Raw genomic sequence first — 14,368 nt, forward strand, 5'->3', positions numbered from 1 at the left:
TAAGGACTGGAACTGAGATTTAATGTTAATTCAAGAATAAAACAACTTCTTTTAACAATCACTATGGTAGTGGTTGGGGCAGGAATCCTAAGAATCGGGGCAAAATGCAGCACATTTCCTCTCTGGCTCTTGGAGATCTGTGAGAAGCTCAGAAAGTAGCTTGGCTTAGTTGTCGTCCATGGCTAAAGCTCCTTGGCCGAGTTTCTGCATTTGTAGTCTGGAGGCTTGACAGACTCATGTTCATGGCTGGCAAGCCCATTGCTCTAGGAAATCCGACTGGCTTGCCTTACTCCTCTCCCAGGCCCAGGGAGGCCAGAGATGCCACTGGTTGGCCAGTGCTAAGGGCTGGGCCACTCCTCTGACCCTGATGCTGGCCTCCCACTCTGCACTTGGCAGAGGGTAAAGAAGAGAACAAAAGTCCATTCTGGCCCCCACCCCACCAGCTGAGAGGCACAGTGACCCTGGGAGACATCCAGCCAACCCACAGCCTCGGGGGAAACAGGTATATACCCTAATCAAAGGGGCAGCTTCCTGGAAGGGCAGCAAGGAAAGCAATCAAGGGCCCCCACTGGGTCAAAAAAGGAGCCTGAGACCCTGGGGACAGAAATGGCGAGGGTGGCCAAGCGAGCACTGGTTTATTGACCAAACCTCCATTCTAAACAACTTGCGTGACAGGCCAAGAAACTCCTCCAGGCCTATGGCAGCTGAACACAAGAGTTCCCGGTGGAAAAGTTTACAGGAACACAGTGTAGGTAGGGCTTACGGGGGAGGCCAGCCTTAAGGAGTCCTACATGGGTCTTCTGGAGAAAACAGTTACACCCCACCCACCAAAAGAAACACCCCACAATCAAATGGTGCAAACAATTAAGAGACCCACTGTGGCCCAGGAATGGAGAGAGAGTTCTGCAGCAATTGTGGGATGAGAGCTGTTCCTCAGGGGCCAAGCCTGGGCACTCAGGGCCTCAGCTGGCCTACCAGTGAAGGCCTGAGGGTGGTGTCTTCTCATCTTTATTGCTTTCCAGGGAAAAGGGAGGGATGCGGACATCAAAGTGGGAGCCATCAGGCCTCTCAAAGCGGAAAGTACCCCTGTGGGTCAGAAGGAAGATGGTTTAGAGAAAGTGAGGGCTGAGGCCCCCTTGAAGATCTGAGAAGCTCTGAGTGCTCAGATCCAGAACCACAGCAGGTTGAGGCAGGACTGGACTCTCTCCTGCCTGGCTCATGCCAGGGTAACACTAGTGCAGAGACCCAAGAGCCCATCCTGGCCCTACAGCAGAAGAAGCAACACAGCTGTCCTGATTCTGGCCCTTGGATGCACACTGCATAAGCGAGCCAACTACACTTTCAGGTTAAGAAGTGAAACACCAGGGAAAAAATCCAACTATGATTTGGATTGGCCATAGTTGTCCAACTATGGGCATATGTCCCGCAATGGGCATAGTCGGCCATAGTTGTCCAGCTATGGGCAACTCAGTGCAGCATCAAATCACCTGTTTGGCCTCAGTCCTCAGTTCACAAAATCACAGGGAACTGGAAAACAGGCAGTCAAAAAATCAGACAAGTCCCACACAATGAACAGCAGATAAGCCTCCATCTCAGGACTTAGGCCGGCCCAGAGTTAACCGCAAGCTGTAAGCTCTCACTTTTCTGACCTGCAGCTTGTGTATGATGTTGAGCTGCCCCTACCCCAGCACGGGCTCACTTACCACATGTGCCCACTGGAAGCTTGCAAGGAGACATGGCTGCTGTACTGGAACGCAGGCTGCTCCTTAGATAACACCGGTTCCTGTGAGGGTTTAGGCAAAATAGGTCAGGCCAGACAAGCTCGCTGCACCCCAGGGCCATATGCTGGCCCTGACTGCCAGTTCACCAGGACAGGATGCCCCCTCAAGCCTCCTACAATGACTGCCTGGCAGTACCTCCTCCCACAGCATGGCCACTGACCTGAGCCTCTGACTCTGACTCAGGGAAAGATAATCTCAGACTGAATGTCTGAGGACACTGGGAAAAGATGCTAGGCACAGGACCTACTCTGTAAATACCCCATCCAGCATCCACTGGCTGAGAGCCTAGGGGCCAGGCACCATGGCAGTGCTCTGAAAACCTTTGCTGACTTCAGTCTCCTAGTAATCTTAATAGATGTGATCCCCATTTTAGCAGTTAAGAAACAGAGATTTCAGTTAAATAACTTTCCCAAAGTTATATAGCAAGTAAACAACACAGCTGGCATTTGAAGCCAGACTAACTCCAAAGCCCTGTTCTCGTCACCCCACCCTGCTTCCCCAAGTCCCTGCTGACGTGGATAAATGCTGGCCACTTCTCGTGACTTTTCTTCTCAGGAGACAGGGTAGGGTAGTGTGGGAATTGCAAAATCAGATCTCTTCAAGGACCAGCAGAGGATGTACACATGTAAAGAGGCAGAGAAAGGACAACTAGGAGTAGAGGGGGGGTACACGCCCCACCTAAGAGTACTCAAATTCAGGGTTTCTTAAAAACGCACTGTGCTGGCAACAGAAGCTCTACACAAGCTTTGATGTCAGACTCACTTGGATTCCAATCCAGGCCCTGCCACTCTAGCTATGGGACCATAGGCTAGTTATGTAACTTCGCAGTCTCACTCTCTTCATCTGTGAAATAGGTTGTAAGAAACCTATCCCAAAGGCTTGTTGTATGGTTTCTCACCCAAAACAGCCCAATGCATTCACACACTGAGCCTCTGTCCCTAAGCACAGAGAAAGAGGAAAAACCATGCACTTAGCCCTCAGGCCTGCTGGGCAGGACCAGAAACTGGGCATTATTGGCCCACTGATGCTCACCCTGCCCACCACCCCTCGGCCTCGCACTGTCTCCAAGGTGCCGGATAGACTGAATATTCTCCAGTGTCGCTCCCGGAGCTGTACCACGTCACTGTCGAGATTCTCCAAGCGGATACAGTAGCGCCACTGTGGGGGTGGGGAAAAGAGTTCACATCTGACAAAGAATAGACCTTGGACTGGCCCACCCAGAATTCTAGTAGAGCAAAAGGCAACAAAGGCTGGCATCTGCATTGCAAGGGCCCCACTCCCCGGAGGTAAACTCCCCCACCTCCCAATCTGCCCCCTAAAGCACATCTCCTGAGCTCCCCTCCTCCCCAAGAGAGATGCTCACCCAGTAGACATGGGAATTCTGGGCTTCCTGGGAAAAAAACACAAAGAATTTAAGTTCCAGAGGGCAAGACCAAGTCTGTTCCAATCAACGTCTCCCCAGTGGAGTAGGATGTATTCCAGGAAGGTTGCTGAGACAGAACAAAGCTGCGAATATCCATGGGATGATGACGACTGAACTACGGCCAACAAGCGCACAGGGAGGGAGCCTCCCCTGGATCCATCCCTGGACCCCCTCCTCCTTATCCTATCAAGATCACCAGCAGAGCTGGACGCCAGGCTGTACATCAGCCACAGGGCTCTTCCCTTTCTCACCACCCTCCCTGCCAGCCCCACCCACAGCACTGCTGGCCCAGGTCACTGTCCTCCTCCTCAGCCCTCCCACAGCCCCACTATATGACAATAGTTGTTATGCTGTGTGTTGGCCTCCCCCACTACTATGGACTCCCAGAAGGTAGGGACAGTGTTTCATTTCTGTTTGTATCCCCAGGACCTAGCTTACAGTCAGGCAAGAAATAGCTCAATAAATGTTTGATAATGCATAAAAAGGGAGAAGATCAGCCTACACTGATTTAAACAAATGTGTATATTCTTCATAAACGTGACTCTGTTTGACCCAGCCGAGAAGAAGGAAGAGTCAGCCTGAAGGACTCCTTCCTGAGACCCAAGGGTTTCTCTGCTCTAGGGCATGGTGTCTGCCATTGCCAAGAGGCTGCCCAACCCTAACCAGTACAAGCAGCTTGGAGGCAGAACTACAAACACACAGTTTAAATTTGGAACTTACTCCAGCAGTCACACTGGGGACACCACAGAGAATGGGGGCCTAGTCCTGAGGAAAGGGACCCAGCCTGGGCACATACCCTCATGCCCATGTAAAAGGGGATGACAGTGACACGGATGTTCTCGGTTGTTTCCCGGTGGACATCAGAGAGTTCCAGCCAGGGGTGATTCTTTTCTTGCCAGGCCCGCAGCGTCTCCCGAGCCACAAAAGGGGGTGCTGGGGCGAGAGACAACTGGTTAGTCCAGGCCAGAGTCCAGGGCACTGCACCCGCTCTCCAACTGCCCCTCCTAGAAAACCCCTCCCAGTGGTGGCCCAGTGGCCCAGATAAACGAGATGCCCAACCATAAAGCAAAAGCAGAGGCTGGAAGAAAGCACAGAGCTGCCTACCAAGAGTAAGCCCTGAGGAGGTACATGACCTTGTGGGAAGAGAACTGGACTGGGAGTTAGGAGCCCTAGTTTTCAGATCTCGTTCTGCCACTAACTAGCAAACTTGAGTCCCTTCTCATCATCCCGGAGCCTCAGTTTCCATATCTGTTAGGAGGAAATAACAGCCATCTACCTGACAGGTCTGGTTGGAGGTTGTGGAAATAGCGTTTAAAATTGCTTCATGATACTGTCTTTGAAGAAAGGGCCCTCCCATTCCAGCTTCCCTTCTTGAAAGAGATTACCTTTTGTCTGGTCATACAGAAGAAATCTTTCAAAGAGCTCGTGCTGGATGGGAACCTGATCAGTGGAGGTGTAGGGGAGGATGTCTTCATGGCTGACATAGTCCAGGCCTGCCACAGAGGGGCAAAGAGACAGTGAAACTCACATAGGAGAGAGGAGGAGCAGGGTTGAGAAGAAACACAATTCCTGGCCTTGTTCAGGGTGAGACGACCCTGCTCCATTGCTCTCAGCAACTATAATTCCTCCCAGCAGATTAAAGGACGTCAGAATCCTACCCTGAGACACACTGGACCCTCATCAACAGGCACCATTCAGATGCTCACTACTCACCAGGGATGGCATAGAGGGCACGGCTGTCATCATGGTTTGCCAAGAAAGTCACAGCTTCCGTCTGAGATCTCTGAGACTAAGACAAGAAGAGAGTCAGAGACTTTCTTAGTCACTATCCAGTCCTGACAACTTGGGGCCCAGTGCTGATCTGGGCTCTCTTTGACCCCTCTCCCTCCCTCTGTCCCCATCAGGATTTAGGCCTTTCCCTTTCCTGGAGAGGAACCCAGGCCCAGCCATCTTGCTTACTTACTATATGTGGACAGTCTCGGGCATCAATCAGCACTTGATAGTAAGTGTGAGTTTTGCCTTTCACCTCCTTAGAGCCGTGGCCGGCAGGATTCTCTGCTCTATAATAGAGTAGGAGAAGAAGCCCAAGATCACCCTGAGAGAAACAAGCAGTGCCTGCCCCAGCTCCCTCCCAGCTCCTCACCTAAACAGACTGGTGCCTGATCTGAGGGACTTTAGCACCAGCTGGGTACCAGCTCAGCAACACCCCGGGGCAGCTGCTCCCCAGTCAGGGGCAAACAATGGAACGTGGAGGACCCACGGCACAGAGTCATCATTTGTCTTACTCTCTGACTGCCTCTTGGAAAAAGAGGGCCATTTGAGAAAATCAAATTGCTGCCTGGAGTCCCAAGTCCACAGTGCCAAACTTTTCTCACATCCCAGGGGCTGTCTGTGATCATCTAATGGAGCTTGGCCTTTTCTTTTTTAATGTAGTCTAGTGATGATAAGAAATTAAGGGAAAGATCCTAACTGACCATCAAGAAGTCAAGAAGACTAGTCTCCCAAACGCCTTCTGGGGTACTTCCAACACATATTGAGAATAGCTGGGGAGAGCATCCTGAAGAGGCCTAAAGGGACCCTCTGGCTTCAGACTGTCCTTGGCACTCAGCACTTTTGTCTCCGTGGATATTAGTGCCAGAGGAGCACTCTGGGGCTGTTCCTAAGGCCCGGGAGGATGATGTCTTTACCCCTGGGACCCCACTTACGTATGTGTGCCATGAGTCAGGCCTCCTCCTGAGGTACTATGAGGCACAATGACAGGGAAACTTACTTTTCTGGAGCTGCAGAAGCCACATCCCGGTCATACAGTCTGGCCTGCCAGGGAAACAGGACGACACCTCGGTAGCCAAAAACACTATGAAGGAAAAGCTGGGAGGAAAGAGAGGCCTCAATGAGTCCGCAGTCCATCAAGTCCAACCAGGGGGGCCTTGGACCACTAAGCAGCACAAGTAGCGGCCACTCCAGAACAAGGTCTTGCCACTCTTTCCCCTGAACTCTGTGTCCATCTAGACCAACTTCTGAACACTCTCAGCCCCTCTTCACCTGGCTGACTTCTACTCATCCTTTAGGCCATAGCCTAGGCCTCCAGCAAGCCTTCCCTGACCTCCCCTCCGCTTGGCACAGTGTGCAGCCATTGACCATTTGCATATCATAATTCCCTTCTAGACTGTCAACTCCATGAAGGCATTGCTTTCTGATTTAACTCCAATGCACAATGCCTGGTCCATTGCAGGCATACCAAAGGGAAAAAAAAGTTAAATAAACCAAAAGTCCCCCTTACTTACAAGGGACCTAAATTTATCTCAGTGGATCTGGCACAAAGCTGATACAGATAAAGAGTCTTGGGGCCAGCCCCGTGGCGCAGTGGTTAAGTGCACACATTCTGCTTCGGCAGACTGGGGTTCGCCAGTTCGGATCCTGGGTGCAGACATGGCACCGCTCATCAAGCCAGGCTGTGGTAGCCATAGGTGTCCCACATATAAAGTGGAGGAAGATGGGCACGGATGTTAGCTCAGGGCCAGTCTTCCTCAGCAAAAGGAGGGGATTGGCAGCAGTTAGCTCAGGGCTAATCTTCCTCAAAAAATTTTTAAAAAAAGAAAAAGAGCCTCACTCCCAGAGCTTACTACACTGCAATCAGTTCAACTATGACAAAGTATCAAAGGTTTGCTTTGATACCTTGGGGAGGGAAGGCTGGGGAGTCAAAGGCTCCCTCCACTGGCTGCCCACCATCCACTATGTTAGAGGACTCCTCAGCAACTTGGCTGTCTCCTCACTATAATCCAAACCATCTCTGTCCACACTAACTTGGGAAGAGCACCCACTGACATATGAAATGCATTCAAATCCAGGAAAATAGAAACCCGATCTTAAAAAATTTGTGATTCTGGTCTGGCACCAAACACCAAGGCAGAAAACCATAACATTCAGGCCTGTGACTAAATCTGACACTTTTAGGAGCAGAACACACCACAAAAATAAAAGATGACCCAGCCCACCACTCACCTGCCCAGTCTCATATTTTCCATTCTGTTTTGGCACCTCAAACACACCAACTGTCTCCAAAACTTTGCCCTCTGGTCGGTTTCTGATTAGGAGGGAAAAGAAAAGGCAATTGAATAACTGAGAAGGTAATGGTCCTGATCCAACATTAAAAGGTACTAGGATCCTGAGGGGGCAGGGCAATGACAGCAGAGAAGGGTGGGGGTGGTGGAGCCGGGCAAAGCAAGTAAGGGTCCTGCCAAACCACCACTCCACAGAGATCCTGCCTGTCCTCCCTTGAGGTCCAGCCACAGGCCCCTCCTTGGCTTCTGCGTTAGGTCTGACTGCTCCAAGATCACTTTCTCCTCTCTTCACTCTCAGCATCCCCATCATGTCCTCCTACCTGCTTAATTGCACCCCTTGCCTCCATTTCTTCCTTGATCCACCCTCCTGACCTCCCACAGCATTTCAGCTGTCCTGCCCACCTTGCATCTCAGTTATTTGTGCCCTTGTCTTATCTCCATTAGAGACTCTGAGTTCCCCCGAGCAACACCTGCGTCGGATTAGCCTCGGGTATAAAGAGGTGCTCAAAAAATATTTATTCTGTTTTAATTCCACTTCTGCCTCCCCCTCTAAACTGCAGTCTTCACTCTGCCCTTGAAGGGCTTAAGCATCATCTCTAGATTTCCTACTGTACCCCTGCATTGCACCTAGTAGTCTCTCAAATCTAGTTTTGGTTCAGATTTATGTCAATTTTCAGGAGGGTCTTAAATTGCAAATAGTTATCATCTCTCCCCAATATCAGTGTCTAATCTCTGCCACTAAAAAGTCAGTTCTCTCAGTGACCTCTCTGGAGAGGGCTGCTCTTTCCAGGGCCCCTTCAAAGCACTGTTATCCTTACTGTTTTGGAGATGTGAACGGTATGGTTCGTCCCACTTGATCCACCGGCCCCAAACTGATCTGCTGTCCCATCCCCAGAGACAATGTTCACACCATCCCCGTGACCTCAAACCCCCTTCCCTAAGTCACATAGGAAGAACTGGTCCCCCCAAGGTCACACTGAAATTTGGGACCCACGCAGGGCCCAGACTAGGGAGTCCTGCTTCCCACTTCGAGCATCTTTCTGAGGGAGGCCTTGACCCAATCCAGGGCTGGGGATTCAAGTCAAAAGCCCTAGGTCTTAATTAAAAGGCTGCCCACTAACAGCGACGCTCGGAGACCCCCATTCGGGGAGGCAGGATTCGCTCTGGGAGGGGTACTAGTTCTCCCTCAGAGCCAGCCCTGCACAGCCCAGGGCTCTTCTCTGCTCCTGGCACAAGTCCCAGGCAACGCAGGTCGGCTCCCGGCCGGGACCCTCTCCCGGGTCGATCTCCAATCACCCTCAGGCGGCCGGGCCTCCTGGCCTCCTCACTGGCCGGGAACACGCTCACTAGGCTCCAGGCCCGACCCCGCGCTCCGTCCCTCACCGGGACGAAAGGTGCCTCCGCGTCGTCGTTGAGGCCTCTGGCGGGAAGGCTCCGGCTCCACCCGCCACACAGAGCGGCCTCGGCCCCCGGGCCCCGGTCAGCGACCGGGACCACCAGCGACTGCCCACAGCCAGGGCTCGCCGGGCCACACAGCCCGCCATGTCCCGTCCGAGCGCCCGCTCGGCTGCTGACACAAGACCCAACCCGCGGCCGGGCGGCGTTCCGCCCCCGCCCCACACTGCCCCGCGCCGCGTCCCCGCCCCCTCGGCCCTCTGCCCCGCCCCGCCCCGCCCCGCCTCGCGAACTCCAGGCTCCTTCCGGCGCACGGCGGGCGGAACTTCCGTCTCGAGGTCACCTGATCGTAGAGTCGGGTAGACATGGCGTCCTTCTTGGTGGCCGGCGAGCGACTGGTGCGCGCTTTGGGCCCCGGTGGGGAGCTGGAGCCAGAGCAGCTGCCCCAGAAGCTACGGGCAGAGCTTGAGGCCTCGCTGAAGAAGAAGCACAAGGGCAGCGATCGCCCCAATAGCCCCGCATGCCTGGTTTCCTTCCGCCTGATCCGGGATCTGCACCAGCATCTGAGAGAAAGGGGTGAGCTCCAGTCTCCAGTCCGGAGTCGCTTCCTTTTTGCCAGAGTCTATTCCTTGTTGAGGTCTGTTTCGCACCTCTAGCATCTTTCTGAGGGAAAAATCCATCACTCTTCTTCGCCCGCAGAATGGTCATCTAGCCAACCCAAGAATCACCTCCTAAACCGTGGGGCAACCCACTGCCCTCACAATTTCCATGAGAATTCGTCGTAGTTGACAAAATGTACTTGTGCAGTTTCTGTTCTTTTGAGAGTTTTCTCTACACTGGCAGGCCCACGTAGGCCCACCTGACTTTTGAGGAAGTCCAAGTTCTAACCCAATACCACCGCCCAGGTTCAGTTTCTTCTTTTAAGCCACATTAGAAAACAACTTAGCATAGTGAGCTTAGCCTGTTTGTGACTCTAGATTTCTTTCCATCTCAAAAGCAAGAGTGGTCACGTCTAATACTTTTTTTGAGATAGGATGATGGGAAGTTGATTGAAAGATCTAAACTGGGAGTCACATCTCAGTTCTAGTCCTAGCTCTGCCAATAACTCTCCTTGGAAGAGTCATTTCTCCTCCTTGGGCCTCAGTTCCCTTAATTGTAAAAGGGAGAGAAAAGGTCAAACTGGCATGTAAGGTCTTTTGCCAGAATTAGCATAGTCTATCCAGAAGTGCAAAGGGTAGACTGCTCAACTATTGGAACTAAAAAGGACCTAAGAGATCATCTAATAGTGTTCTCCAAGTATTCAGCAGCACTATGACTTAAACCTATTTGGGGCAGTTCTGTTGTCGCCACAGAAATGACCTAAAGACAAATATAAATGGCTTATGTGTTAACTGGGACATTGGCAGGATAATTGAGAGCCAACAGTTAAAGTCAGCTGTGCAGCACTAGGAGCCATGCGGAATTGTCCTGGATTCTTCCCAGCTGAAAATGATTCTGGAGATGAATTCATATAGGAATGGCCACATTTTATTTTGGTAGGAAGAATAGAAGGGCTATACCCTTCTCTGATCTTAATCCTTTGACCTCAGCTCTATGCATCATTATGTTTGTGGAAATCTTTTCTTCCCAGATTCCACACTGTACCTTCATGAGCTCCTAGAAGGCAGTGAAATCTATCTCCCAGAGGTTGTGAAGCCTCCCCGGGTATGTAAGGGATACATTTGTGAGCATCCGTGTTGGCTAAGTTGGGCTTATTCATGACACACCCAAATTTACAAATCAACCTTTGGGCTCAAAAATTTGTCTTTTAAATCCTTGAGAGCTGGGGTGGGGGAACCAGATATTGTCCTCCCTGTTTGACAACTTGGAAAACTGAGATCCAAAAAAGAAAAGGTTTCCAAAGCAATGGAGGCAGAACTAGAACATGGGTCTCCTGGCACCCTTAGGAGTGCTTTGCCCCCTGAAACCATGATTGTGACATGCTTTCTAGCACAGTGGGAATATGATTCTTCTCATTTAATTTTTCTGCCTCAGAACCCAGAGCTAGTTGCTCGTCTGGAGAAGATTAAGATACAGCTGGCCAATGAGGAATATAACCGGATCACCCGCAATGTCACTTGTCAGGTAAGGGCCTACTTTTCAATACATGGACTGAGTAGCCCCTGAAAGGAGGGCCCTGCCGTGGGAAGAGGTACGGAGGAAAGAAACAACATGGAAACTTAGTTTGCAGACTCTTCAGGGACCAGAGAAGCTCCATGCTGCATACAAACCAAATATAATTCCCAACTCATTCACTGAGACTCTGGGCTCAGATGGTCACTGATTCTGAAAAGTGTAGAGGTGGGGATGAGCCTTGAAGCCTTTCTTCTGACAGTGCTCCCTACTGTTCTCTGGCGTATTCTTGACCATTAGCAGGAGAGGGGTAGATGGGTACTGAGAGCCTCTGTCCTTTCTCTGAAATGCTTGATCTGTGGCTCAAAAAAGAATCCAGCTGGTCCCAGACAAAAGAACCCACAGAGAAGGCAGTTAATGTGTTGCAGAATAAAGAATGCTTAGCCCAGACTGACAAATGGATACTCTCTGGGCTACCCCTGAGCTGCTTCCATTCTGAAATCGTTTGCTTTTTGTTTTTCCCAGGATTCAAGGCACGGTGGGACTCTCAGTGACCTGGGAAAGCAAGGTGAGGTACTAGGAAATCCGGCTGCTAAAGCCTCTCCCTGGGAGGGGTCGGTCATGGCACTCCTTCTTGCCCGAGTGCTCTGGGTGCTATTCAGGCTTTCTGTTTGAGGGAAACCCAGTTGATGAGGGAGGCAGCCATGAGACAAGAGGGTCTCCTGGAGCATGCTGACCTAGAGGTTTCTTCCCTGGGCTCCTCCCCAAAGTGAGATCAGTGAAGGCTCTTGTCATCACCATCTTCAACTTCATTGTCACGGTGGTAGCTGCCTTCGTCTGCACTTACCTTGGAAGCCAGTATATCTTCACAGATATGGCCTCGGTGAGTAGACACCGGGCAGAGCAGGGTGCCCCAGTTGGGAGTGTTAGTAGAAAAGGGAGGACTATGTGAAAATGCCTCGCACAGATTGGGTATTGAACAAATATTTATGTAGTAAATTAGAGGAGCATTTGAGCTATCCAGCAGTCGTGGGAGTAGATAATACCCTTTGGAGAATCCATATCCTCTTTTCTTCCCCTTCCCCCAACTTGTGGGCTGGGTTGGGGGTCCTCTCTATCCTTATTATCGGTGTCAGAGGCAGGCCTGCATCCGCTAAGCCTGGTTCTCTTCCTCCCCAGCGGGTACTGGCTGCATTGATCGTGGCCTCTGTGGTGGGTCTGGCTGAGCTGTACGTCATGGTGCGGGCAATGGAAGGTGAATTGGGAGAGCTATAACTGATGCTTCATCGTCAAAGTCTGGAGAGGGTTTTGGGAGATCCCAGGCTCCTAGCTGCCAATCACTGACTCAGTCAACCTATCAGGCTCTTCGTACTCAGCTCCAGTTAGTCAGAGGACTGGCCAAGGCTGCCTGCTCTTCCTGTGGGGAGCCCCATCCTCTGTCAACTTCCAGAGAGGGTAGTAGAGGAGACTCAGACAACAACTGAACAGAACTGGTCTCTCAGGACCGTCTCCTGAACCCTGTGCTCATCTACCTTCTCCAGTCCGTTCTGGGCACTGCTGGCGCTGGGTTTTTTCCAGCAGGAGTAAATAGAATCCAGGCCTTCCCAGCAGTAGACCGTACTGCCTTGACTTGCCCAAGTGCAGAAATCGATGGTCATCCTTGCTCCACACATCCTTGTTGCAGACCTGTAATTTAGATCAGAAGCCTCCAAAGAAGCAGAAAGGATTCCCTTTCTCCAGTTTGTGCTGGAAGAGGAACTGATCAGAGGACATCAAAAAAAGAAAGACAGATTGGTACAGGATGGTGGAATTGGAAGCATGGCAACTGCCTTTTCTGAATCTTCATTTCTGTCTTCATGCTCTTCCTTCTGCTTGCTTTTTTCCTATTTTCTGTACGCTTTGCCTGTCTCTGCCGCTCAGCCCTGCTTAACCCTCCCACCTTCCCATCACCCTTGGCTCTGCTTCCCAAAATGGAAAACAGTTCAGACAGCAAAAGAGTATGTCTGCTTTTAATTGCAAGATCCCTTGTGCTTGTTTGATCTTTGGATTGAGTATGCCTACTGTGGCTTATCTCTACTATTAATGGGAGACGTTCTTTATAGACAGGGAGTATTTTCAGATTTAACCATATGTATAACTATGAGTATGTGTACATGTCATATATGTTATGAATATATGTATTGTTATAAATAAGCCTAATGCGGCATATTTTATGTAGGTTCTTAAACATGTTTGGGTGAGTGCGAAAAATAGTAAGTAAATGTTCACAGTTGACTAATTGTTTTACATGATTGCTTTTGATCTTGACAACCGTTCCGGAAGTTGGAAAAGGAAATGGTTTTAGGCCCCTTTTCCAGAAGACAAAACTGAGGCTGAGAGGGATCAGATGACCAGCTGTGGTCCTTCCTCTGTTAAATAGAACCAAAGACTCCTAGGTTGTCCTGAAGTCTCCGCGTGATGTTAAACTTCTAAGACTTTAGATTAGTGGTGTGCTGATAGAATCTGTATAAGGCACTTAAAAATGATATCAGCGTTGTTATTTACCTAATAAATATTTATTATATCCAGTATACGTTTGTTTCAAATCTTGTGACAAGACAAAAGCTCAGAGATTTCCATGGTTCTGAGAATTGTTCAGGGTCTGTTCCTAAAGGTAAACTCCATCTTTCTGTTCGTTCTCTGAATGAGCTCCTATGGTATTTTTTTTTCCAGGGCTCTCTTCTGTTCTTAGAAGTTAGACACTCATTGGCTCAGTAGACATTTCCTCTGCAATGTTGCCAATTTCTTCTTGATATGTCGCAAGTTTGAGCCTCTCAGGGCAATATTCTACATGAGAGAGAGGAAGGGTCTAGGCCCTTGTGTTCCACCATAGATCACTTTGTTGAGAAATTTTAGGATTTCTTTGTTCAGAAGAAATTTCAACAGAAAAAAATGCAAGCGGCATTTTACAGTGTTTCTGGCAACCCAGACTGTTTAAGATTGAGTTAGAAAAGCTACACTGACCTTTTTTGAAATTCACGGCTGTACGTACATGTGCTGCACTCGGTAAGCCAGGGTGCCCACGTATCTTTAGGCTTTCACATCTTCCATGCACCTGGATTCAGATTAGAAGACTTTCAAATTTTAGATAAAAAGCAGGCCACCTGAAACAGCTTCTGACCCAGGTCATCTTCTCATGATTAGATTGGAGTCATTCCACATACACACACACCCCTTTCTTTGGCTGGGGTCTTTGCCTCATCCCCACCCCTTACTCACAAGCCAACAGGCTTCTGTGGCCTTGAGCACTTATTGAGAGTTCCTTTATGGGCCAAGCACTCTTCCCGCTCCTGGGGTAGAGAAGTAAAAGACCTAGTTCCTGCCGAGGAAATGGCCTCTTTGCAAGGTGGTTTCCATCTGCAAGGGCAGAATTAGAAATAGGAATCGAGTGGCCTGTCCTCCAGTTCTCCTTGCGGAGAAGGGAACTTTATCTGCCCTTAGCCCCTTCCTCTGTCTCACCATACCAGTGCTTTCTCCAGTGCACTCTGGGTCCAGTGCTTCCCGTGGAGAAAGGGGAGTGCATGGCAGGAGGCCAGTGGAACAAGAAGTTTGGGGCC

At 50.3% G+C, this 14,368-nt stretch overlaps 2 protein-coding genes across 3 annotated transcripts; one reads left to right on the plus strand and one right to left on the minus strand.

Moving 5' to 3' along the window:
• On the minus strand, positions 1-8,917 carry POLDIP2 (DNA polymerase delta interacting protein 2). The gene is made up of 11 exons (XM_008527745.2): positions 8,649-8,917; positions 7,207-7,288; positions 5,975-6,072; positions 5,168-5,264; positions 4,918-4,993; positions 4,590-4,697; positions 4,001-4,137; positions 3,145-3,171; positions 2,814-2,939; positions 1,704-1,783; positions 1-1,086 (listed from the first exon to the last, which is right to left on the minus strand). Exons 1-11 carry the CDS (start codon positions 8,807-8,809, stop codon positions 972-974), a joined length of 1,107 nt encoding a protein of 368 aa, XP_008525967.2. The 5' UTR covers positions 8,810-8,917; the 3' UTR covers positions 1-971.
• Positions 8,918-8,952: 35 nt separating this feature from the next.
• TMEM199 (transmembrane protein 199) lies at positions 8,953-13,342 on the plus strand. 2 transcript variants are annotated; one of them, XM_008527750.2, is made up of 6 exons: positions 8,953-9,236; positions 10,291-10,364; positions 10,695-10,784; positions 11,298-11,340; positions 11,543-11,655; positions 11,952-13,342. In XM_008527750.2, the coding sequence occupies exons 1-6, from the start codon at positions 9,026-9,028 to the stop codon at positions 12,045-12,047; spliced, it is 627 nt and encodes a 208-aa protein (XP_008525972.1). In that variant the 5' UTR covers positions 8,953-9,025; the 3' UTR covers positions 12,048-13,342. The 2 variants fall into 2 exon arrangements, with proteins under 2 accessions (XP_008525972.1, XP_070418798.1); XM_070562697.1 differs by having other exon boundaries at positions 8,985-9,236; positions 12,457-13,342.
• The last annotated feature ends 1,026 nt before the right edge of the window (positions 13,343-14,368 follow it).

Source organism: Equus przewalskii, chromosome 10, assembly GCF_037783145.1.
Source record: "Equus przewalskii isolate Varuska chromosome 10, EquPr2, whole genome shotgun sequence".
In the NCBI taxonomy this organism is placed as follows: domain Eukaryota; kingdom Metazoa; phylum Chordata; class Mammalia; order Perissodactyla; family Equidae; genus Equus; species Equus przewalskii.